At 39.1% G+C, this 25504-nt stretch overlaps 2 protein-coding genes across 5 annotated transcripts in view; one reads left to right on the top strand and one right to left on the bottom strand.

Annotated features, from left to right (window-relative positions):
• sfswap (splicing factor SWAP) overlaps positions 1 to 15523 on the bottom strand; it is a 47014-nt gene extending 31491 nt beyond the window's left edge. For 2 of the 4 annotated variants that reach the window (XM_086096655.1, XM_086096656.1), the window contains exons 1-2: positions 2415 to 2778; positions 1132 to 1295 (exon numbers count right to left, since the gene is read on the bottom strand). In XM_086096655.1, the coding sequence (XP_085952781.1) occupies positions 1132 to 1295; positions 2415 to 2611 (361 nt within the window). In that variant the 5' untranslated portion in view covers positions 2612 to 2778. Of the gene's footprint in view, positions 1 to 1131; positions 1296 to 2414; positions 2779 to 15271 lie in introns of those variants that run through there. The other 2 variants (XM_086096657.1, XM_086096658.1) reach the window with 2 other exon arrangements.
• Positions 15524 to 15526: 3 nt separating this feature from the next.
• Positions 15527 to 25163, top strand: LOC147161789 (uncharacterized). Its single transcript, XM_086096659.1, has 2 exons — positions 15527 to 15826; positions 23516 to 25163. Exons 1-2 carry the CDS (start codon positions 15812 to 15814, stop codon positions 24098 to 24100), a joined length of 600 nt encoding a protein of 199 aa, XP_085952785.1. The 5' UTR covers positions 15527 to 15811; the 3' UTR covers positions 24101 to 25163.
• Positions 25164 to 25504: the final 341 nt, after the last annotated feature.

Genomic DNA, 25504 nt, shown 5'->3' with positions numbered 1-25504 from the left:
GACTTTCTTTGGGCCGTTGGCAAATACTTTTGTTGCATTGCTGACGGTGGCCACCTTCTTCAGCATGCTGAAGAAGGTGGCTGTAATGCACCAAAAATATTTACTAGAGGTGTCAGTTTATTTTTTACTTTTAGTCATGTATTTATTTATTTAGTAATTTATTTATTCATTTAGTCATTTATTTATTTTTTATTTCAGTTTTGGTCCATACTGTCAGGACAAAATGTTATTCAAAAGAGGGGGCAGTCCTAAGCGTGTCTTGGGTTGGACTCTGTCGTTGCAAGCTGCCATTCATTTGTCGATTGAGCGTGTCGGCAAAGAAGGAAGTCTCGCCGGCTTGCATTGGAGAACTCCAGCAATGGACGACTATCTTGTCCACTGTCACCACAACTTGCGACTTGAGTTGCTCGACAACAAGTCGAGGTGACAGTGGACCAGATAGTCGTCCATTGCTGGAGCTCTCCATTCAAGTCGGCGAGACTTCCTTGTTTGCCGACACGCTCAATCGACAAATGAAAGGCAGCTTGCAATGACGGAGTCCAACCCAAGACACCCTTAGGACCGCCCCCTCATTAGAAGGAAGACCACATTTTCCATGAGGACAAGTGCATTGCGTCGAGTTTGAGCTCATACACATTCAAATTGACTTCTTTGTAACGAATGGGGGAAAGGGGAAGTGATGTATTCCATAAAGAAGTCAGCACATTTGTAGTTTTGTTGTGTGGCAGTGTTCCTACCATCCTCCTCAAAGTTGCTTATTGCCAGTAAAAATGATACAGACCCCTTCGGGCCCTGGCAAATGTACCATTCAACTAGTTTTAAGTCGATGTTTCATCAGAAGAGTTATGGAAATATTTTATTCAGGTTGAAAAGTTCCTTAGTGCTTAAAGTACCAAGTCAACACAAAAGCTTGATAGGAACGAGTCCTGTTTTGTCGTAACTTCGGGTATAAAGCGCATAGCCTTGTGTCTAGAAATCTCAATTGAGACTCAATTCAGCTTTACTTTACACAAGAATAAACAGAAGACACAAGGCAAAATACTGTACAAGGTCTAATCAACAACACTCAAAGCAATTATCATAAATTGATTAACTCCTTGTCTATGTAGAGTATAGCGTGTCCATGCCTACCTTGTCTCGCCTCCTCTTCTAACATGTCAGTGTGAAAGGCCAGATATCTTTCTTCGTCGCAGAGTGCCTCGATTCTGGCCTCTTCCTCCGACAGCTGGTAGGATGTGTTCCACGACCCACTGTCATACTCTGAAAGGTCATGTAAGTGACCACGCCCATCATATCTGTTGAATGAAATGACGCATTAGTGAGAAGGAATTTGACAAAAACTTTTATCTACATAGAAGGCCTACTTACCAGGGGCGGGTAGTCTATAACACCCCTAACTATTATACAAAATATTCTGGCAGCCTGCTTAAAGTGAATGTGCTTGGAAAATGCTACAATGTTCCTCTGAAGGCTAACAATATAATTAAAACCAAAAACCATACATCAAAATAAAAGCAACTCCCCTTACCTTACAGGGTTCCCCCTGTAACACTCATCAATACTTCTAAATCTGTAAAGAGAGTTACATTCACACAAACCCGGATACATAAATACCTATCCGCAAGAACGCAAACGGACGACATTTTCCTGGGTTCGTCCTTCTACTCCATCGCTCAGTTGTAGTTTCTTCAGGAAGACAAAGAAATGGGGTGCTGAGGTTGGCTTTCAGGGTTTGTCGGGACCCCTTTAGCCTACCTTGCTGTGGAAAGAACTGGGTTATGTGATTAAGACACACATACAAAGGCTGTACAGATGAAAAAACTTGGGCCACTGTGGGTCAAGGTGATTCAAAAGAAAGGTTAGAGTGTGTGTGTTGTGAAAGCCTCGTAGGTAGGACATGCTCATTGACAGGTATTTTAGGTAGAATTTAATTGGGAAAAGAACAAACAAATTAAAACAGTCACAGTTTTTACTACATCATATTCAGCGGAAATATATGCAAGAAGAAGTTAACATTTCCAGAGGAATTTAAATTCCACCAAGCCAAATGTAAAGCCCAATTGATAGTAAAACATAAAGAGTTGGATACCAGAAGTATAATTATTTGTTTGAGACAGGAACAATAAAATAATTGAGGCGTTTACAAGTGAGCGTCATAGGAGCTAGCAAAAAATAAAAATAAAAAGGTGGGATTTTCACATCAATATGTTACTCTGGAAATGTCGTTTCCTTTCTTATAAACGCACTGAAGAACGTCCAAAAACACGATTGCACATGGAGTAAACATTCTCGACAGTTTCAGGCATCCCCGGGCTTCTGCAAGACTAACTCCAACCAGTTCCGTCAACTTTGAAAAAGGCTAACGGATCGGATAGACGGTTAGCATAGTGTTTCGGTTAAAGTGTTCAACCGACCTATCAATCATGATGCTCTTGTCCCCCATCCATGGAATTAGATGCTTTCCACGTTCGTGGTAAAGAGCCCTTTCGTCGTCTCGGAACACTTTACAGGCGTAGCCGAACACCAAAAGGTCGGCGTATTTTTCACTGTCACTAGCTTCTGTCGCCGGTTTGCTGTTCGGGTCCTTCTTTGATGTCCCGCGACGATACATCTCCAAATAAATGTTAAAAATAGGTAATATATGTATCGAAGTAGTATTTAATGAGAAACAAAGGCTGGCAACGGGACCAGGTGAGAAGCTAATCAGTGTTTCTCGGGCACAAAATGCTAGGTAGCGTCGGTCGCCATGTTGGAAATAAGTAAATGTAGCTTCGTGCCTTGGTCGGCACTTTCGTCATATCTTTGAACGCCATAAAATGCGAAATAATAATCACATTTGGATTTAAAAAAATATATATGTTTGTAAATGATGTAGTATGATTGATCAGAAACGACTATTAACCGCACATATATTTTTTAATGTCTGTTTTTATATGTGGCAAATGTGCGAGTAGGAAATCAAGCAGGCTGTTCGAATCGACTGTGCGTGTGCGACTGTACGTGCGTGTGTGCTGTAACTGCGCTGAACCGTCTGATTCTTTTTATTTACAAGTTGTAAGGATGTCTCCATATACACTACTTCCGTTGAGGTGCATTTGTGCATTCTAAAATTAGTGTTGATTTAATATTCGTTATTGTACAGATTAGTTTAGAATTCTTCACTGCTGTATGTACATTGTACAAAGTATATGTACCATATTAACATGGATTTATTTATTTAATGAATTAAAAAAAAAAGGAAGAAAATGCCAGAACTTCAACCACACTGCATAAACACACTTCATTTGGACCCAGATCTCAACTATACTTTTACAAACACTTACATTTTGAACATGATGTAACAATGTAATGTTTAAGGCAAGTAGCACATCAAGGTTATAGAATAAATTGAATAGAGTCCATAGTCAAAAATGGAGCAAAGCTTTGTAAAGCTTTTATCTCAGCTTCTATTATTTACTCGCTTTGCTCATGCTTTGTTAAAATCTACCCATAGGCAAAGGCTTAAACCCTCATTCATGAAAGTCGTGTGAAAACAAGGTGCGAAGTGACTCCGATTTTTTTTCTAAGTCTGCCTTATTCAAATGCATAGTGACTCGGTCCGTGGCTAGAGTATGCTCACAGCTATAACCAGGACAAATGACACACTGTATCATAATATACTCTGCTAAGTGAGTTGCCTGTCGCCTGTTGTTGTACCGTTGCAGTTGCTCATCAATAAAGCAGGTTTACAGAATGAAATGGGCTGTTACCGGGCCATTAAAAGGCTGTTATGAGTTGTAATCAGGATAATACGGTACATATGAGGCAATGGGGCCTATAATATAATGTAAACTCCACACAGAAAGGCCACAGCCAAGATTAGAACACTGACCCTCAGAACTGCTGTCTTCGATGTAATATGTTACATATATTTACGAAAATGTTACGTAACAGAATGGAATAGAGTAACATTTAGTCCAGTGACATTTGCTTAATAGGTTAAGATTTTTGACTAATTCAGCCACCCAACCCTTGAGCTTGTCACCTAATCACAACCACTCTCCAGGTTGTGTAAAGCTGTCCACTGTGAGACTGTTGTTGTTGAATCAAATAAAACCTCATAAACAGTAAGCCAAAGAAAAGCAAAACACATTTTTTCAGGTTATTTTGTAGAATCTGACTGACACAATATGCTGACGTACTGTGAAGAATGTGAATGTCTTTAGTGCAATATAAGAGGAAAACCTCTCTTGATCAAATTCTGACTTGTACAGTCGCAGCAAATCAACTTCAGAGGTTCCATTTTATACATATGCCACACGCAACATCTTACAAGCGCCATACAAAGTTTGCCCTCAAAATTGCCGGATGAGAAATAAATGGGCCCTTGTTACAGCTTTGGTAATAACGGATCATTTCACCTTTACAGGCTCTCATGGACTGGTACCGATATCGAGTTTCCCTCAAAGGCATCGTAATACATCAGGAGTTAGTAGGAGCCGACTGCCTGACTGAAAGCTACACAGCAAAGCCCCCTTATGCCCAAGGCTTTTATGAGTATAATTTATGTCTCTCCTGCTGACTGCCACTTTTAATGTGTAGATGTAGGTGACAAATGGGTCTGGCCTGCACGATTATAATCATTCTAAGGTAATTATTTTACACACTTGAACATTTCTGACATGTTCGCCTCCCACGCACATTTCTATCCATTTTACAAGAGGCATAAATATGACGTCTTCCAATAGTAGCCCGTTAGATTGCCTGAAAACAGTCAAAGTTTTCAGTTGTATTTTGTTATACTCTTTTAAGAAGTCTGTACAACCAACGTCAACAAATTAATGATAATATCTGATGCTGAGACATTGGTGTAATATAACTTTATAGCTTTTAGCATCACCATGCGTTGTCACTCGTTATCAAAGCTAAGGTAAGACTGTTTTATTGGTCCGCAGTTAACATTTATTTATTTTTCTCACCACAATGAGGCTAATAGGAAAATGGATGCAGTAAACTTTATGCAAGAAGGCACTGAACACATGCTATACAATGTTTTTTAGGAGACAATTTTGACTGTCTACAAAACTGCCATTCTCACCTTTGACAGTCACGAGCCAAATAACATTGTTACAAATGACCTCCTCAACACCTTTACACAGCCGGTGGACAGGTGACACGCGAAAGGTTTTCTTCAAGACGAGTTCCATACAATCAGTTTTGGCAAGCCATCTCTTGATTGGCATTTGGGATAGGATGCAGCCAACAAGCACAAATGCCCTGCTGCTGCAACTGCCACCATTATTTAAGAGCAATACAAATCAAGTTTGACTGTTTTGCTGAGGGAAGTCCATTTATTGGGATTAGTCAGCCTCTTAACAGGACCAAGATTTCAATTAGCAATTTTTTTTTTTAGAGCCCAGTATATGAAGCATTTTGAGTTTGGTGTCTTTATGACTGTTTATTTACTGTTGTACTTCAAGAGTCCAAACCGAGGATTTACACAATCTGTTTCTGTTATGCAGCAGGTCGTCATATCTCTGCGTGTCTTTACGGTAAATTCAATCCTCCAATCTGGTTTACATTTAATTCAGTTCATAGTCATTTACAGTTCAATGTATTGAGACTTGCAGCTCGATTGCAGCTATAAAACTGTCTTGTGCTTAATATGTAATGGATCAATATGGTTTGCAGAGAGTAGCAAACAAAGCTGGTCCTGTTTTTATGTAGCACCATGTTTAAAAAGAAAGAAAGAAAGAAAGAAAAATCCATCCTTTGGACACTCAATTCCCAAATATCATATCTGGAGTTGAATAGATAAATTACATTACTGTAAATTCTCCAAAGTTTACACTAGTTCAGTTCATCACGTTTGGCAAAATAATCTAACCTAACAGGTCAGGGTCTGTACAAAAATGTGTTTCTTCCAGCCCGGCAATCAGCCAAGTTCTTTTACAGACTGAGCTACGATTACTGTTAATTGGTTGCTAATTGCTGGCATCACTAAAAGCGTGCTTTTAAATTGCGAAAGGGCTTTTATTAATACAGTGATGCTACAGTATATTATCCAGTTTGTTCTCAGGCCAAAAAGTCTTTAAAGACTCATTAGACACTTTCTCAACCACGGCGCCGGTGGAGACAAACAAGACCCCTTACAACACGTTTTCCATCAACTCCAGTATAAGCTAAAGCACCATAATACTTTTGTACAGTATGTTTGCCATTTCTGTATACCTGGAATCCAACTACAATAACTTATTCCGCACATGTTCATTGTGTGAAGATACAGTATTTGTATGTACTGTATATCGATTTTGTTGATTGTTCCTCTTATTTGTTTGATATAAACAGCTTTACCTCTGAGGATATTGGTATTTCGTACTGTTGTAAGAATTTCCTTACACTTACCAAAATAACACATACACATGATCTTAAATCAAAATTTGGGTTTTGGGAATGATAAAGATCTTTTATTTTTTTGCAACCATTTACATTTATTTAATCAATAGAAGCTTCCTTTCAGTAAATTGACCTTTTCTTATGGCCCCTTCACATGAATAATAGATATATCAGGAGTGACAGCAGCTCTTGGCAGAATTAAATTAGTGTGGCATGGAGCCCATTTTCTTGTGACCACTGCCTCGGAGTGTACATGCTTTCATGAAGGCCCAGACTTGGCATTTTACTTGCTGGGCTGCAGGTTCGAACTATTCAATCACAGAAAGTACCATTGACGCCTCGACTGAAATCACTGCATCTGAGAGATTGTATTCTCCTCTCTACAACATTAGTTGGACATAGAGTTCATGTCTAAATATAATATCATGCACAATTTGTTTTTCTTTTAACGATATTTGGTATCAACATGTGGGGAAAAAAAGTTTAAAGTCAATATAAAAATATATGACCAAGTGAAGATTACATTTTTAGAGGTATTTACCTATATGTGCCTTGCGACCAGTCCAGGTTGTAACCAGTCTCTTGTCAAGACAACACAATTTTGGATGTAACATTATGAAGATTAAAAATGAGTAGGTTAGGTTATTGAGGACTCTAAATTGCCTGGAAGTGTGAATCTGAGTGTGAATGGTTGTTTGTCTTTTTGGACCCCGTGATTGGCTGTCGACCAGTTCATGGTGTACTTGACCAAAGTCAGCTGGTGTAGGCTCCAGCACACCTAGTGGGGATAAGCGATACAGAAAATGGATGGATGGAATTCAGAGACACAAAACAGAACAAGAAACAAAACCCTTATGTCCCTGCTGCACTTGTCAATGAGACGAAAATAAAAAAGGAGAATGGCGAGGACTAAGAAATAAAAAGAGAGAAATAGCAAGCGACAGGCGGGGAGATGCCAAAAGCTGATCACCAGTCTGAGACAAACCAATAAACGGGGAGACAAACAGCCGGTGGACAGATCTAAGGGAAATTTGTTTTTTCCCCCCTGTGGGGAAATCTTTGAAACGTGTGAACCTTTCCTTGAGTAAATGATGTATAGCATCATTCAGTGCCAGTGACTGTGGCTGTGGTCAGTGCAAAGCAAAAGGCTCATTCATCTTGGGAGTCGGTAATGGAAAAGCAAGCTAAGAGACTTTGACGGGTAGAATACATGAGGGTAGACCTGTCGGGAAAAACCTTGTGCCGGACATCAGCGTGAATAATTAACATATCCTGTTCATGGCTTCGTCAGGTGCAAGATGACATCACAGCCAAGTATGCCACAATCAATCGAATCAACTGTTGGTTTTGCTGGTTTCAAATGAGCATGATTTGATTAAAATCGTAATGCACCAATGGATTGGTCTGATCAATAATGGCGACACATATACTATCTCAGAGAATGATGTTGGGACAACCGACAGACTTTTTAATTGAAGCATGCTGTTGTATTAAGCCTGAATAATGGATTTCTGCTCATGATGTCACAAGCGGACAACTTCTTGACCCACTTCTAACCGTTTCTGATCAATTTAACAATTTCTAATGTGTCCCGATATAAAGACTCTCAAAAAGTTTACAACTTCAATTTAGGTTGTTATACAAAAGGGAGGAAGCTGAAGAAGGAAAATGTAGCCCAAGAGGTTAGAGAAAATTTCACCCCGTAAAATATAATATCACAGGAAGGCTTCGCTCTAAGGATTAATAAATGAAACAGCATCTTACACATGGCTCTAAAACAAGCAAAAAAAATGTTTGTTTTCTTGGCATTCGTAGCTATTCTTAGCTATTCTAACAGCTGCGTGAAGTTCTGATAGATCCAAGAACGTGTTTGTGGTCTTTCACAAAATATTCAAGTATGGAACGATGTCCACACTGCGCTCTGAGCACCATCACTGGAGTGCAAGCCAGCCTGTGGTGAAGAACGACCTAGCTGCATCCAACATCGCCACGAATAGAATAGCAATGAACTTGTCTACACAGCTGAACCACCTGGAGATGATTGCTCGTCGGAACGCGGCGATGAACAGAAATCGAGACGAGGAAGAAACCGTCTGAGGGGCGTGGCTGGATGCGGGCTGCCATTTATCCTTAGCTATCCGATGCTACTGGACCAAACTGATCAAACAAGAGAACGAATCAACGTTTTGATCAACAAAGAATATTGGGAAGACGAACTTTTGCATCAATCAACAACTTGATAATCCACACAACTAGATGACGAATTACCACTTTGATTATCTGCATCCTATTGCATTCTGGGAACGTGAATTAATAAACTTCGGCTTCATCCCGTCAGCCCTTTTTCTTTTCGGGTATAATTGTATGTGAAAAGTGAAGAAGAAGATACCCAAACTGTTCACTTTTCTAGTAATTACATTGCGGTCTTAAATTCGTGCCCGTGTCATTCCTATTGTGGTAATGACTGACATATCTTATTCAAACACTCATCACCATCAGTTGCTACTAAGTTTGAGTCCAACACCAGCGCAAGCTTCTGTCAAGGGGAAATCACCCTTTAACATACCTCACACCACAGCTGATTAAAGAGACATATTTTCTTTCAGAAGAGAGCAATGATAACTGCGGCAAAGTAGAGATGCGCAAAAACATCTTGGTTGCTAAGTACCCATCAAAAGATCTTTCTACTCTTACCGTCTTACACTTAAAAAAAAAAAATGCTGCAGAGTGCACATGTAGACTGGCAGTGAGGAAAAAATAATAATTAAGCCTGTTCCCATCAGGAACTTAATTAGGGGACAATATATTCTCCCTGCTGCATCCTCAAAGATTTTCTCTTGAGTTATAGTTAGCTTCCTTGATGTAAAAAAAGAAAAAAAAAGTTTCCCTCCAGTTCCTATAATTAAATATTTGAGCTCCACAGTGTAGAATGATGTTTGAAACAAGTTTGGCATATGATTTAACATTACTTGATGTCAGAGTAAACTTTCCCTGACTTTCAGTGGAAATGAGGAAAGGCCTTGAAGCATGACTTGTAATGTCACAAATAGTTTGGGTGCCAATCTTGTTCAAATATAAGCATTCACATATGAGATGAGGAAATTTGATGCCTCCAGCTATATCCTGCAATTTTCACAAAGGAAATGTTAAGTAGATCCCGTGCATGACTTAAGACTGAAATACTGACTAGTATTTATAGCCTCTTTAATTAATCATGCTATGATCGACCGTCGCCCAAATAGCCTTCAAATTCTTGTTTTTACAAACATGAAATGGGATTTTTCTTCTTCGTCCTTTTATTTGCAGTCTGCAAGCTCCTTTCATCACTTGAAATTATATTTTTTTTGCTCCGAAACTTCCACGTTTCAATGTTTCCATGTTCATGAATGCTTGGTTTAGAAAGGACCACAAGGTTGACCAAAACGAATGTCAAGCTGTCACAAGATTGAACCAGTAACATCTTCATCGACCTATATTGACCTACAGTATGTTCGAGCTGTCTCATCGTGGCGCATGATTTGTTTAACAGCTTCATGTTTCCTGCCTTTGTGGCCTGCAATATTTATCTCTGTGGGCTGCGTGTGTGTTGTTGATAGCATAAATTCATTCATCCAACCCCCTTGTTCGTATCGTCTTTGCTGTGTTTTATGTCTATTCTCCTTGCGGTATAATGTTAAATAATTCAAGGCATCGTACTGCAGTATATCACCAGTGATGGTATGTAACCCATAGGGGAAGCCATCAATCCCACTGGAATTGTTTTTGCTGTAATAGAGGAAAGGACATGAACTCTTCGCTATTCCATTAAAGTCTCATTCAATTTAAATCTCCAAAATTATCCTCCAATCACATTTCTTGTTTTGTTAGCATATGAACTTTTAATAGTCAATGACAAAATAGAGATGTACAACAGTAACACTAGTTGGCGTTAGGTATTGTTTTCAAGTTTTGTAGCTCCGAGGTCTGGCACTGGTCTGAATACAAGGGAGACTTGGTGAGTGTTTACAAGTTCTCATGTTGCTCATTTAGCTGATCTGTATGCTCTCTGAGGTTGTTTGAGCTCCAAGCATGTGGGTTTGCAACAGCAACGCACATCTGGGTCTATCAAAAGGAGCATGTGAATGTTGAAGAGATACAAAAAAACTGGTGACTGAAGGGGGCATGTTGCTGGATTCATTATTTTGTCTCTGCATGGTGAAGACAAGTACTTTGTTTCGCTGGTGTTGAGGTGACATGTCTCAAAACTGCAGGTCCAAATTTCGTAGAGTTAGTTCAACACATGTAGAGCTGTCAAAATTAATCGACAGGTGATACAACTATTTTAATAATCACATAATCGTTTGGAGCCACAAATCACTGGTTAATAAACAGTAATCAGGGGGAAAAAATGCTTTTGTAATGCACTTTAATGCAAAATTAAAATGAATCCAATTAGTCGATTCATCGATTGAATAATCGATAGATTAATCGCTTCTAAAAATATTCGATAGTGTCAGCACTAAACACATGTACTGTATTCCAAATGATATGCAATTTAGACTGATTTGCAGCTTAGTGTGAGGCTGCTGGGAAGACAATTCAGCAACTCCAAATCAGATGCCGTTGTTCTTGATGAGAAAAAAAAGTTGGCTTTATCTATTTGGGAGTGAAGTCGCGATGAGGAAGATGGCAACCAGAAAGCACAGCTCCAAATTTAATCTTTGTCGCCACCCTCACCTATTGTCACAGGCCGGGTAGCTGTGTAGTGGGGAAGAAAAGACAGAAGAGAGCCAAAATTTAGTTTCTGCCACACAGTAGTTACTTTTCATTGTAATTATCGTCCAAATTTCACAAGACAAGCAATGGAAACAAAGACATACGGAAGCTGGAGAAGACCAGCAACATTTTTTAAATTGCTCACCTCTGATATTCCCTTTTTTTTCCGCAAACTTGACTTAGACTTTTGACAAAACGTGATCCCACACGACTCCAATTGGATTAGATATATTCTCACGGCACTACCAACAGTCTTTCCTGATCAATCATCTGAAGCAGCCGCAATCAATAAACGTGGACTCCATAGGCTCTAGTAGTTCTCATCCCCAGGTCAAAAAAATGCTTGGCTGTCAACCGTAACTCGTGGCTCTGTACATATGAGCGAGCATATGTCTGAAGGTTTGACAAGAAAAATGATGGTTATTAGGTAAAGAAAAGTGCTAACTTTGAGCCACGGGGTACAACGTTGGAAATACTCCATGCAGTAACCACACAACTGTCCGGGGTGACTGAGGCTCCTCTGTTCTCAACGTCATCCATCAGCAGAGCATCCAATACAAAAGTGTGTCATGACATTAGAACATTACATCCATCAGATTGCACTGGTTTTCTTTCTGGCTGATAAATCATTTACTACAGAATAGTTATTCAACTGTGAATTGAGAAAGACCAAATCTCACATTCCTTAAGAGTTCGATTTTTGAAGGAATGTATTTGGTTTATATGACTACCTGTTCCTCTCAGTTCACTATCCAGGGACACAGCGTTGTGTCAGCCAAGTGGATGTGACTGGCATATGACTTTGACCTTTTGGCCGAAAACGATTATGTACCACAAATTCTTAATGGCAGCGTGAAAGCAAGATGGTTAACAGCCATTGACGGCTATAGACGTCAAAAATTCATTTGAACTATTTCTATTAGTTTAACATTTTTTCCCACTTTTGTTAACAAGAGTATGAAAACCTAGAATTTTTTAAAATTGTACATTAAGAACAGATGTAAAATGTGTGATTAATCGTGAGTTAACTAGTGAAGTCATGCCATTAATTACAATAAAAAATTGTAATCGCCTGACGCCCCTCATTTTTTATAATCTTTTCTTTTTTTTCTAATTGCATCAGGTGACTAACATTTTTGATTGTAATCAATCACAAGACTTTAATAGTTCTAGGTTTTCATACTCCTAGTGGAAAAATGGCAGTGAATGAGTTAAAAGGTAATTTCAGTTATGAAAAACTGAAGGGAATTGTCAGTGTTGCGTGTACTGTATTCCTATAGGAAGAGAAATTAGAATACAAAAAAGTCAATAAGAAAATTATCCTCATATTTTCAGTAACAACACTGTCCACTTTACACTTTGAAATTACAATTGGCTTCCCGTTGTTGAATTTGACAAGCTTAATAAATCCTCCTCCATCTTAATCAAGGTGAGAGGGAAAAAATGCAGACGGAAGCTTACATACTGATAGAAGGATTCAGAGGACAATTGTATTAAGGAACAACATGGTTCCTGTAAAGCTGGGTAGGTCTCTATCATGTTGGGCCTCCGTTTTGTGCTGCACTGTTATTAGATGGTTTGGGATCTGGATTTGTTAAAGATCAATTGCAAGATTTGAATAGTGGTATTTTGTGGTGGACAGTGGACACTACTGTAGATGGCTGAAATGTAACAATTCAGACCAAGGCAGCATGGCGGTGTGTCAGCACCACTGAATGAACTGTCCAAGATTGTTTAACACTGTATACAGAATCTCCTTTATACCTACTGATCTGAATCACAGAGTACTGTTTGGTGGAAACTTGGCGTGACACTCAATCTTTATTTATTTATTTATGTATTTATTTTAAGGGTGTCAAAATTAGTGCGTTAATTTTGAGTTAATTTAAAGTTCCTTTAACGCCACACATTTTTTAAAACGCGCAACTAATGACCAATAAGGGTTACAATTATGGTCATATGGACAACCTAACCCCATTTTATGTATTGTAATACATCTTTGTCCTTTCAATGGCTTCTAATGGAGGAAAAAAATTGTATTGTGGACAACATCAAATTACACACGCTTTCTGGAAGACTTTACTCCCCCCCCTCCCACCCCCCCCCACCCCCATTTTTAATTAATTCAATGATCACGGCCACATAGCTGCATCACATGAAATGTGAGCACTTAAGACTTTTCAATTCAGTTGTTTGGCCTGCAGCTCCATTGATTTTGTAAGGGCCCCTGAGAGTGGCATAGCAATGCACCAAGTAGAGACATTTAAAAAGAATTGAACTTGTCACTTTTGATATGCTGGTGATTCTCAGTACTAGGACGAATCAATAGTGGATTCAGGGCAAGTAAAGGTTCAAAAACAAATCGAGCCGTTAACATGAATTTCACAATTTCGCTCTATGTAACTAAACAAGTGAATTAATACAAAACACTGGAGTTGTACTTGCATGATCTTCAAATAACTATTTTCTTGCTTACATAATCAATTGCTGCTTAAACTTCTTTCTTTCTCCATTTACTTAGTTATTAGGTGTTATATCCTAAATGTACAGAAAACAACCAAGAAAGAAAAACAACGATATTATATCCTGTTCACAAATCAGAAAGTAATTGTCAACAGTATTTCCACCTGTTTGCTTTTATTCACTTCTATTGCTCAGACCTCATTTTTGAAAATTATTCAACATTCGCAAATTATCTTTTTCTGCGCCTCCGCAGCAGTCTAATAACATCTAATTGGATAATTAGCACCACCTATTGCATATTAATAGTTGCTAGAAGAGATGAAACACAATCATGATGGCTGATTCAGATGTGTTGAATTCTCACTAGAGCTGTCAAAAGATTACATTTTTAAATCAGATTAATCACATATTAGAATTTTGATTAAAATGGCACTTTTTTCAAATCATTTTTTGCCCGCCAAATTTGAAGAGCACCTGTTATGTGTTAATTTTTTTCTACATTTAATGTTATGAGGACGCCTTCAACATTTTTTGGTCCACTGCACGCTCTCATCCTCCTTTTTTCTAATCAGTTAATCCATCCATCCATTTTCTTAACCGCTTATTCCTCACAAGGGTCGCAGTAGGCGGCGTACTCCCTGAACTGGTTGTCAGCCAATCGCAGGGCACACAGACGAACAACCATCCACACTCACAATCACACCTCAAGACAATTCAGAGCGCACTAATCAGTTAATTAGGCTGCGTGCATAATAAAAATTAAAAAAAGACCGCAATATTTTGACATTAATAACTATTTTGAATGTCATACACAACCATTTATTAAATGCGATTCTCACCAATTTTTTAAATAGATTTTCACCAATCCATGTTATGAAACCAATGACTAGAATTAAATTTGTATTTTGAATACGGTGTACTATTTTCATACTTTTAATCGATTTTTATTTTCAAGTTTACTATGTAGTTGCTTATATATTTTCACATAAATGTCCTAAAAGTTCTGGAATAATTACCAGAGTCAAGCATGAAAGCTCTAAGGCGGCAGAGGTGTGGTTTGCATCGATATTTAGTTGTTATTTAGTCAGCAAGATTAGGCACAGAAAATAAAAAATTCCTGACACGCTGGGGATCAGTGGCACATATAACAAGAAACATTTTGGTGCACGTCGGAATAACAAATGGATGGTTCCTTCTTTGTCCCAGAATGCAAACAAACTGTGGTCACATTCACAGCCCGTGATATTCATCACAACTTCAAAAAATATATAATTATTATTTATTACATGAAAGTACATTCGTTCTAGCTGTAAAAATGTTTGACCATTTATCCCTGTCCTGAATTTGGTACAGTCACGTATAGATTCTACACCAGCTTCGTGTTGATATGCAGACAATCTTTCCACCTTGGCACACGTCTTTGCCCTCTCTTGAAAGCCTTTCTTGTTTAAAGGAATACAATACTTATGAAAAACTAACCAGCAATTCTGTGAAATTGTTATTTTCAACTCTTCCCTGAAAAAAATGTCAATTTGTGTTGAGCGATTATTGTTTTAAAGCACTTTTTATGAATATTTTTGCATGAAGTACAGTATCGGCCATTTTGGACAGTCACGTGATCACCGTGCGTAAAACGCGCATATATGACAAGGCCGCTAATGACAACAAAGTCACTCACGAGTAACTATTGCGTCCCACGGCGGACATCAAGGGTGGAATTACTTCCTATAGCAAATAAGCTCTTCTTCAAAACAAGTGCAGCCACGGAGAACTCGCCAAAGATTTGTATCCAGCCGAAAGCCGGATGAGAGAAGCCGACTCATTCATAGCGAGTAGGAGTTGGGGACCGTCTGCAAATTGCTTGTTACAGAGGCTCAAATTACCAGTCAAGTCCCCATTGACATTATTCACTCTGGAAATGTAATTTGTGGACGTTCCCTAACCTGGACTGTTAACATCCGGGTGACTCTGCTAGGCCAAGCAACATGTTGCGTTCTAAGCACGCTTTTGCCCACGTTAAGAGAGACCATCCCACCTACACACGGAATGACATGAAACCTGACGTGCTGAGGATTTTACTCTGATCAGAATTGGCGCAGTAATTGGGATAGAAGACGGCCTTTTCTTGCCCATTACGTCATCAAACTCCCAACGAAATGAACGAAGACGGCTTTTGGTTACGCACGGGATACGTCATCACGATCACGTGACCAGGATAATGGCGTTCATCACGGTATGTTCTTATTTTGATACTTAATTTGTTTAAAAGAAAATTCAGGGAATAAGATGCCAGATAATATTTGCATTTGTACTCTTCATGCACAATGGCTAATCCAATACTGGAAAATGAGTTACAAGTCTTGTATCTTTTTAAATCGCTCCCGTTTTTGTATTCTCTCCACATCCCCGTAAAACAGGAGCACTTACAGTAAATTACAGCTAGTCACAACTGAGTGACTCCACGACATCTTTTAGCCATCGGTTGTCAACGTGCACCACGTTTGTCGTGGCTGAGATCCAGTATCGATGTCCAAGGGACTCCCATGTGTTTTTTGGGCATGTTAGCGTGGAAATTACAACACCAGCATCCGACCATAGTGTTGGTTCTTTGTAGAGGTTTTCAGATGTGCACAAATGGGCACAGTGAGCACAGAAAGTCAATACTTGTACAAGACGGAGCGGTAAAAGCTTTCACAATGAGGCAGGATGAGTCTCATTAAAAATACACACCGCAATCTGTTGGTCTCTGTCAAGATTTGTATCTGCGTGTCCAATGGGGTTGTGTGATACATGCAAAGTGGTGTTTTGCACATTAGAAAAACAGCTTATTTTGTTGTTTTCGTGGACTTAATTGGACAATGTGTATACCTCTGTAATGTACATCTAAATTATTTACCCGGCTTCTCACACATTCATTGCAATGATCTACCTCTACCCTGTAACTTTTGACTGATTGAAATTCTGCTGAAATGTTACTTTAAAAATGATTGCAGATGTTCTGCATGAAACGACTAAGCGCATATATAAGGAAACAAATCTCCACGGGCAGCTCGTCTATTGGATGTCCTTCACACATTGCTGAGTGAGACAAATGGGAGCATCGACGGCAAAGTCATAAATCAAAACCATACTATACTATAATACTTTCAATGCAGGTCTTCTTTTTGGGGAGCGGAGAGCATAAAAGTAATACATCCGTAGGAGTGACAATGTCAATATGTAACTTTTATCTTTCTTGACAGCCTTTTGATTAATTGCCAAATGAAATCTTTGACACATATCCATAATTCCAATCACACGACTCATGAGATTAAAGTAAATAAAGAATACAAGGTCAAACGGTTTCAAGTACAGTGAGTAGTTGACATCTGGAGTTATTGTTGTAGATGTCAATATTGTCTAACCAACAAGTTAATTACATTTTTAATTAGGGTTGTGCAATTACTCAAAATTAAATTACAATTTCAATCATTACACTCCACAATTACAAAATTAGCATAATCATCCAAAAATGATTATTAATACTCATTTTAAGTTGTTTGAGTTGTTGAAATTGATAAATTTTAAAATAACTAATTTAATACATTTTGTTTAATCCAAAAGTAACTTATGGTGTTTCAAAGAATTGTATTTGTCTTAATAATTTTTACGTTTAAAAATGTTCTTGTTTTGTACCAAAAATAAATGATCGTCCTAATCGTGATTTCAGTTATTACCAAAATAATTCTTGCAACTTTCACTCAAGATAACTGTAAAGTAACTGTGATTTGGCAAAAACGATCTCAGTGCCTTGTCAAAACTGAATTACAAATATCTGAAATATTATTTCACCAAGGACAAATAACTTTTGCCATTCATTTTTTTGTGAGTTTTTTTAATGGCACAATTTAGTTGCAGTTCAGTCGATTAATTAAGTATTTTTTTTCCAACACAATATTATGGTCATCGACACAAACCGGTTCCATGTAAAAACATTGAAATGAATAAAAACGAATGATTAAAAACACAAATCACCATTTTGCTGAATGTAGTTGCTGGGAACAAAATGATCTTTTAAATGTATGGATTCATTTATAGAAATTCATGTTTTAGTAACACCTGTTCCAGGTCTCATTTTGGTCTACTGCAAAAAAAAGAAAAGAAAAGAAGAAGCTCTGAACCACCAGACTGCAACTGTTATTGAACACAGATGGTGAGCAAATTACATAATGGCATGCAGAGATGTCTGCAGGCTTCGTACAACATGGGACATTATTAGCCCATTACTCCCATCACAGGATGCTTTTGGCTCACAAGAAACGTTGGATGCGGCAGGGCTGTACCATCGGCAAATGCAAAAGAATGGATACAAACATAGATGCTGACACAAAATATACAGAGAGAATACCTACAGTCACAAGGAAATAATTAACATTACTTTTGGCTGGAAATTTGGAATTTTAGGATTGGACCTGGAAACAAGTACTGTAAAAAAATGTTGTTGTTTTTTTTTAAATTCCACAACTGAAGTGATACATTCTCATTCAACACTTTAGAGGGTTGAGCTTAGAATATTTCAAAACACTCGGTAGTGCCATGTGCCAGTAAATGTTTGGCAAAAACAATGATTAGCTCCCAGGATGTTTTAATAAATCACATTCTATGTAAACAACCTTTGACTGAAGAGGGTTTTTAAGTGAGTTTTCAAAACTCAATATGCTGAGGATAAAACGTAACTAAGACATAATACAAATTTTGGTATTTAATATTGAGGACCGTAGAACTTGAATGGTTTTGCAGTTAACAAATTGAAATCTGACCACAAATTAGAAATAAAATGTGATCCAAAACAAACATTTAGAACACAAATGAAACATGATCATCCAAAGTCTCCTACATTTTGTCTTTTTTTGTGTGTGTGTTTTTTGTGCGTGTATTATTTCAAATTGTTGTCAGTGAAGAAGTTATAGCGAAAGAAAAATCTGGCAATGAAGGCATTATACAGTAACAAAAACAATCAATACATCCATCAACCAGACTCTATGTAGCACTTTTTGTAAATAAAATATAGCACAGAGTGTTTTATGCTAAAAAGAAAGAAAGAAGCAAGCAAAACAATCATAGATACTGTAAAGTAGCTAAAAAAATATATATAAATAATATATATTTTTGGGGGGGATTACTCAATAAACTAGTTTAAAAGGGAAATTTTCTTTACAATAATATGTTGTTTGGGCCCCCACTAATCTGAACATGGCGTCCTGATAAATATTGCATTTGTTGACTATGAATTAAGCAGCAAAATCCACTGTTTTATTCTTCTCATTGGGCGGCCATTTTGCCTTTTGCTGTCACTGAAAATGACATCACAGTTGCTGCTCAGGGATCAGGTAACAAACAATCACAGCTCAGCTTCAGAAAACAGGTGAGCCGCGATCGGTCGTTACCTGAGCGAGCTCACTCAACACTTGGCATGGCGCATATACGTTAGGTTAACAGGACGTGACATAACTACATGCAAATGAAGAACATTTTTTCTTTCTTTCTTTCTTTTTTTTTTTTTAACTCTTTGATCTTTTCCTCACTGTTAGTAGCTGAAATAAATCACTTTACACTTTGATTCAATTCTAAAAGAATTGGGCTACACTACAGGAAGGGGCAGGGCAACTCATTACGACACTGAATTAAAGTGAAAATTCTTATTTTGTTGGTGAGGCTCACTGCTCCACCTGTGCTAAACTAAGTCTGTCAAAAACATGGAGTCAATATTGTAATCTAAAATCAGGACGAAAGTCGCTACAGCAATAATAAATGGCTTGTTTTTAAAGCGACCTGGCATTTAAAAAGGCCATGTGCAGAGTTCACTTTTCAGGGGGATGAGTAGTTGGTCGGTGAAGCTGGACTGGTGTGGTGATGAAAATGACCCACAGGGGTCATTTTGTTGATTTCTCTGGTGCTAATTATAACCGGGATTGACAAGGCCATCTTGAAGTTCAACGTATTGACTGTAGGGGGTGCTGTATGGTGACAATGAATCTAACATGCATTATTTCTGGAATGAAAACAGAGAAAATCCACGCAAGTGATGGATACAAATCCATTGTCAGCCCTGCCGGTGACTTGTTCAGCTCAATGTCCCCTAATGAGGACAAGCGCTATAGAAAAATGATGGATGGATGAATATTGTCAAAACCCTACAAGCTGTGAGGCAGTCCCAGGTGGGATTTGCACCAGGCTACGCTTTCAGGTCTATTTATTTTTTTTCCTCCCAGGTTCAGCTTCTTTGAATCCGCGGATCTTCTGTTGCGGTCTGCCGGCTCACACGCACATATGAAGGGTTACTATTTAGAGTCTGTGCACTGAACTGCAATGCACATGTGGGAGGCGAGAGAGAGATAGCGCAAACAAACAGCGGCAATATGCTCTACCTTATATTTTAGTATGTTTTCTTCATGGATCCTTGGGTAAATGTTCTCTTCCTTCAGGAAAACCAATAAAAACCAATGTATTTCCCAGAGCATTTCAAATAAACAAAGATGGTCACCAACCTTAATTAGTTGTTAGTAAAAAGTTGTTTAATATTATACATGACATTAAAGTTGATCAATTGAAAACTCTGAAAACAAAACAAAAAAAAGTTTTTTGTCGACCCAATTGACTTGTATTCCATTTTTTACCCAAATAAGGTCACAAAGTGACAATACAGAATTGTTTAACCCACTCATTTCCTTACATAGTGCTTTGGGATAAATGGTGGTTTCCAGTATACCAAATGGATACAATTATAAATAATTAACAGATGATGATCCAGCGATGTGCCACCTACCGCAGTGTAGCGCCAACTACTGCCAAGGAGGACTTACTCGATGTCAAATTGATGCCTTTATGCTCGGTGGCTGCTATCAACAGCCTCGCAATACCGTAAAACAAGGCTAGTATCGGTACTCGGCCATCCCTAATACCTCAACCTCTCAAGGGTCTTAACCTGGGTTCGATCAAATCCCAGAAGTTCGGTGAGTCGGTCTCAGGGGTTTTGCGGAGGTCAATGCGATGATACGCCCTGCTTGGCTGTCATTGGCTGCAGGTGATCACGAAACTCGGTGCGCTCAATAGTTGACTTGTGGCTGTTGTGATGGTATGTCGTGTGATTTCGTCATTATTGTAATCCAGACTAACTATGTTGGGTAAAAAAAGAAAGAAAGTGGTCAGACAAATATGTGCAATATGAATTCACATGTATAACGGAACATATGGTGTTCAATAAGGTTCAAATCTGACATGGATTGGGGGTTCGGGGGGGGGGGGGGGGTGATGTCTAAATATTTCACATCCAGAGGCTCATAAGAGGTGAGGCAGCATCTGTGTAAAAAGTGAATATTGGATCTTCTGTTACACTTCTGGTTGCAGCATCCCTGTGTAGAATTGGCTACTATTTTGGATTTTTATTAAAAAATGAAACCTTGTGGCTCCATACAGCAAACTAGCTCCAGCTCGTCAAACTACAATGCCAAGAAGCTGAAAATTGGGTCAGTATCCTGATATCCCTTTGTTTGCCTACCCACACAGGCTTTCCAGTTATTGTCTGATGTCAGTTAGGTTTTATGGAATGTCATTTTTGTGCACAGGACTGCAAATGCAAGTGCTGCTGCTCCTTTATCCTTTGAGCGCTTCTCTCTTCTTGCTATCGTCGTAAATCTCCCTCTCTCTTTCAATCTGCCCCACAAGATGCTATCTTGGACTCCTTAATCTCGCTACCAGTCACAGTTGTTTATGCTCCTGGGGGAGGGGGGGGAGGCAGGGTCTTGTCAACTGTCAGGACACATTGTTCGACCTGCGAGGAGGCGATGAAGAGATTAGAGGGTGGCGCTCACGGTGTTATACTGAGACTTTAGAACAGGAGGAGCGATAAGGGTGGTAGGACAAAGAGTCGGCAAATGGGAAGCTGATCATGGATTTTGCCTTAAAAATGTATGAGACCACCACAATTGGTAATCCAAGAATAATTTGAGAATCTTTCTGTGATGGTGAATTTGCTGTATGGTGGCAGTGAACTATTCCTAAACACAGTGGCTTCAAGCTGTTTACTGCCACTCGCAGTTGAAGTTTAATGTCAAACTAATCATAAATCAAAGATAATTGCGCATGTATTTAAAACGACCACACAGCTTCGCAGTGACGCTAAATGTATACAAATATGAAAGAAAACAACAAAAGCGCTGCAAGCCATCAAGGTAGCACATAAACAACCCAACATGACATGAGAAACTGGAACACAGACACTGCCAAATGAGTTGGCAGATCAATTTATCACCAAGTGTGTAACAAATTTGCATTGCTGCCATATTTAATGTATTCACCAGTGAGCAGATCAATTTTTCATCACTGCTCCAGTGTGTAAACACCTTAATTCTTCAGTTTGGATTCCTCAACCGTCAAACTCATATCCTACCACCTGCTACCCTCAAAGCAAGTTCAAATTTAATGGTCTCCCAAAAGCCCGAGACTCACGATGATGCGGTTCTGTATCTGTGCTGCATTTACATTGAAGTCGAAATAAATTATTTTGGGCAGGACAGAGGAAGTGATAAAAAAAAACTGAAGAAGTTGTGTTGGGCTGCAATAAAAATAAATAACTAAATATTTAAAAAAAAGAAATGTATGTGTACACACACACACACACATATATATATATATATATATATATATATATATATATATATATATGTTTATTTATTTATTTATTGGCATATATGCATAGCAAGCTAGTTAACTGCATCTGTGAACCTAAATGAGGATAAGCACAATAGAAAATGAATGCATAATATGTAGCCAAATACTTCTACTCACATTCTCTACCATGCTCCAATAAGTATACAGAATGCACCTGAGCAGAAACTATGGAGGGAAGTTTAATAAAGCCAAGTAATGTAGTGCCATAAATATGAGTGTTAATGACAGCCGTGTGTGTATCGCATAACAGGCACCGCGAGAATAAACAAAAGCAGAATGATGAAGACAGGAGTGAGAAGGAAATGAAATCCAGAAGCAATGACTTCTGCTACACTAAATTTCTTCTGCGCATACTTTTTTTCCCTCTTCCCACTAACGGCTTTTGTGGTGTTCATTTAGGCTAGGTAATATTCCTCGAACGGTAATCTGAGTTTGGCAATAGATGCTTCCCTCTGCTTGCATTGTAAATATTTGTTTTCGAAGCAACATTGCGTGGCACAGGCAGCAGTTATCACCCGTGAATCTTTAAAGAGCCATGTAAAAGCATGCTACTGCAGTGGCCCGAGGGCACGAGGAAAGATATTTATAATGGGACAAGATTGATTTATTCAAATGTAAACAACATTTTAAAGAGTTGCCTCTGCTTTTTCCATTTCGTTCCCACAGGAAATAGTCACAGAGTATGTAATTGAAGCTAAACCTAGACGTCACCAATGTATGAATTATTCATCTACTGTAACTAAACTGAGAGCTGATGAGATTTCAATTACATCCAAAGTAAATAAGGGAGGCAGGGAGGCAGTGTTTGTGTGTGGGAAGTAGGGTGGCAGGACAAAGTGGGAAAAAAAGGATGAAATACATTGGAAGTAAAACACAATCTGTTCCAGAATGCGGGTTGGGAATACATTTGATTAGTCCTTTTTCAAATTTCTCCATTGGAAAAATACAGATGAGCAGGAACTTTATCCGCCATCATCCACCCATCCATCCAACCTCTTGGATGTGTTTTTTTTTTTACAGCTGTTCCCACTCAGCTCCACATTCACAATCGTCCTTTAATTGATCGGCGATCAGTCCAGAACATAGCCCTACGTCAAGCAAGGAAATATTACAGTGACCCTGAACAGTATAAGCAGCAGATAAAATGGATGGGAGATTAATAGAACCTCAGGATTAAAATTGCCATCCATCTATTTTCTTTCCGCTTGTCCAGAGTCTGGTTGTGGGAGCAGCAGCAATAGCAGAAAAGCTCAAACTTTCCCGCTCCCGAGCCACTTCATTAAGCTCTTCTGGTGGAGATGTCAAGGCGTTCCCACGCCAGCTGGGGAACCCATTCTCTCCAGCGCGTCCTGGGTCGTTCCCAAGATGGAACACTTCACCAGGGAGGCATCCAGAAGACACCCTAACCAGATGCCCAAGCCACCTCATCTGGTCCTCTCAAGGCAGAGGAGCAGCATCTTGGATGACCAAACGTCTCGCCCTATCTCCAAGGGACAGCCCGGACACCCTGTGGAGGAAACTGGATCTTGTTTTTTCAGTCATGACCATAGCTGAGGGTAGGACCGCATCGACCTTTTGGCTCTGTCGATATCCTATTTTATTCTTCCGTCACTCTGAAAACCCCCCAAGATACTTAAACTTCCCTTGGAGCCAGTTCTCATACCTGACCTGGAGACTGCAATTGCACCCTTTTCCGACTGAGGACCATGGTCTCAGGTTTGGAGATGCTAATTTCCATCCCAACCGCTTTGGACTCGTTTGTGAACGGCTCCAGTCATCGTTAAAGGTCACAGATTGACGAAGCCAACAGAACCACATCATCTGCCAAAAGCAGAGATCGACTGTGGCCACCACACTGGACCCCCTATCCTCCTCGGCAGTGCCTACACAATTCTTTGGTATCTTTGGCAGAGTCCAATCCACATTGTCTTAGTTTTTTGTATTGTCTACGAAATAAGAACCTAGCAGTGTTAGTCTCAAAGACTAGCCAACTGAATACAAGACAAGCAGAGAACCAGATGGGCACCATCAAGCGATGTATAATTTTCTTTGTGACAATGATGAAGGGTTTCATTTATTTCAATTTCTTCTCAGAAATTCAGTGTTATCAATTCTGCAGCACCATGGCATGTGTATGTTCGTTTGTGCTCATGTGTGCTGCCACTATTTGCTGTAAACGTCTGTGGGCGTCACACCTGTTTTCTCACCTCACTTGAAAAATAAGCCATTTTCCAATGATTATGCGGTGTCAATCATACTGTGACAGTGTGTGTGTGCGCGTTGTGTCTGTGTGAGAGAAATTATATGTAATGGGCTATTACTGCACAAGAAGCCATCTCCAGCAGTCAGCCCATGGGATATTCACCAGAGAGCTGGGAGATTGGCAGAAAGATGCCTGGAGGAAATCAGAGCTGATGAAAAAGGCTCAGGAGACATCGTTACAAGGATCAGCTCGCCTTTCAAGATTGGAGGCCGGGGAGGAAATACATATTTGGTGGCCCTCTTATGTGTTTTGAGGCACAATCTCTTGATTTGAACAAGCCAGAAATAATCCTCAAGGTTTCAAGCTTTGATTAACACGTTAGCTCCTGACTGTTGAAAAGTTTTACCCGTCTGGATCAAAACTATCAAAATGGTGTTCAGCGATGAACTTTGAACTGAAACTGGCACTGAACCACGATTCACGTCAAATACAGCCACTTCCATCCAGCCGTCTATTTTCAAACTGTTGGTCCTCATTAGTCCTCATGGGCGAGCTGTCGTCTATCCCAGCTGATTTGGGATGAAAGGCTGGATACACCCATGATTTATTGCCAGACAGTCGCAGGGCGGATACTGACAAAGAAACATTCATGCTGGCGTTTTAAATGGACTCTATGGAGTAAATTATGAGCTTTAAAAAAAGAAGCAATGGCCACTACAGTACTGTATTTCTCGTGTCAATCAATAGCAAATAAACAAGAATGACGAATATTTTCTAGGTCAGTTTTTCACCTTTCATATCTTTCATTTTGTGTCCATATGCTCCAGTTTTTCTGTTACACGCTATATCTTTTGGCTGTTTTGGTAGGCTACTAGCTAGTACACTAGCCCAGCTGCACAACTTAAAGCGCACTGCCAACTTTTAATATAGGTTCTCATGAACAATACCTGAACTGGCTTTGAAACAAGTCAACTTTTATCAGAAGCGTTCAAGGACCGG

The sequence above is a fragment of the Leptonotus elevatus genome, chromosome 15 (genome assembly GCF_054856555.1).
Source record: "Leptonotus elevatus isolate MCC_2025b chromosome 15, RoL_Lele_1.0, whole genome shotgun sequence".
Taxonomy (NCBI): Eukaryota; Metazoa; Chordata; class Actinopteri; order Syngnathiformes; family Syngnathidae; genus Leptonotus; species Leptonotus elevatus.
This window is presented reverse-complemented; position numbering and strand designations above follow the sequence as displayed.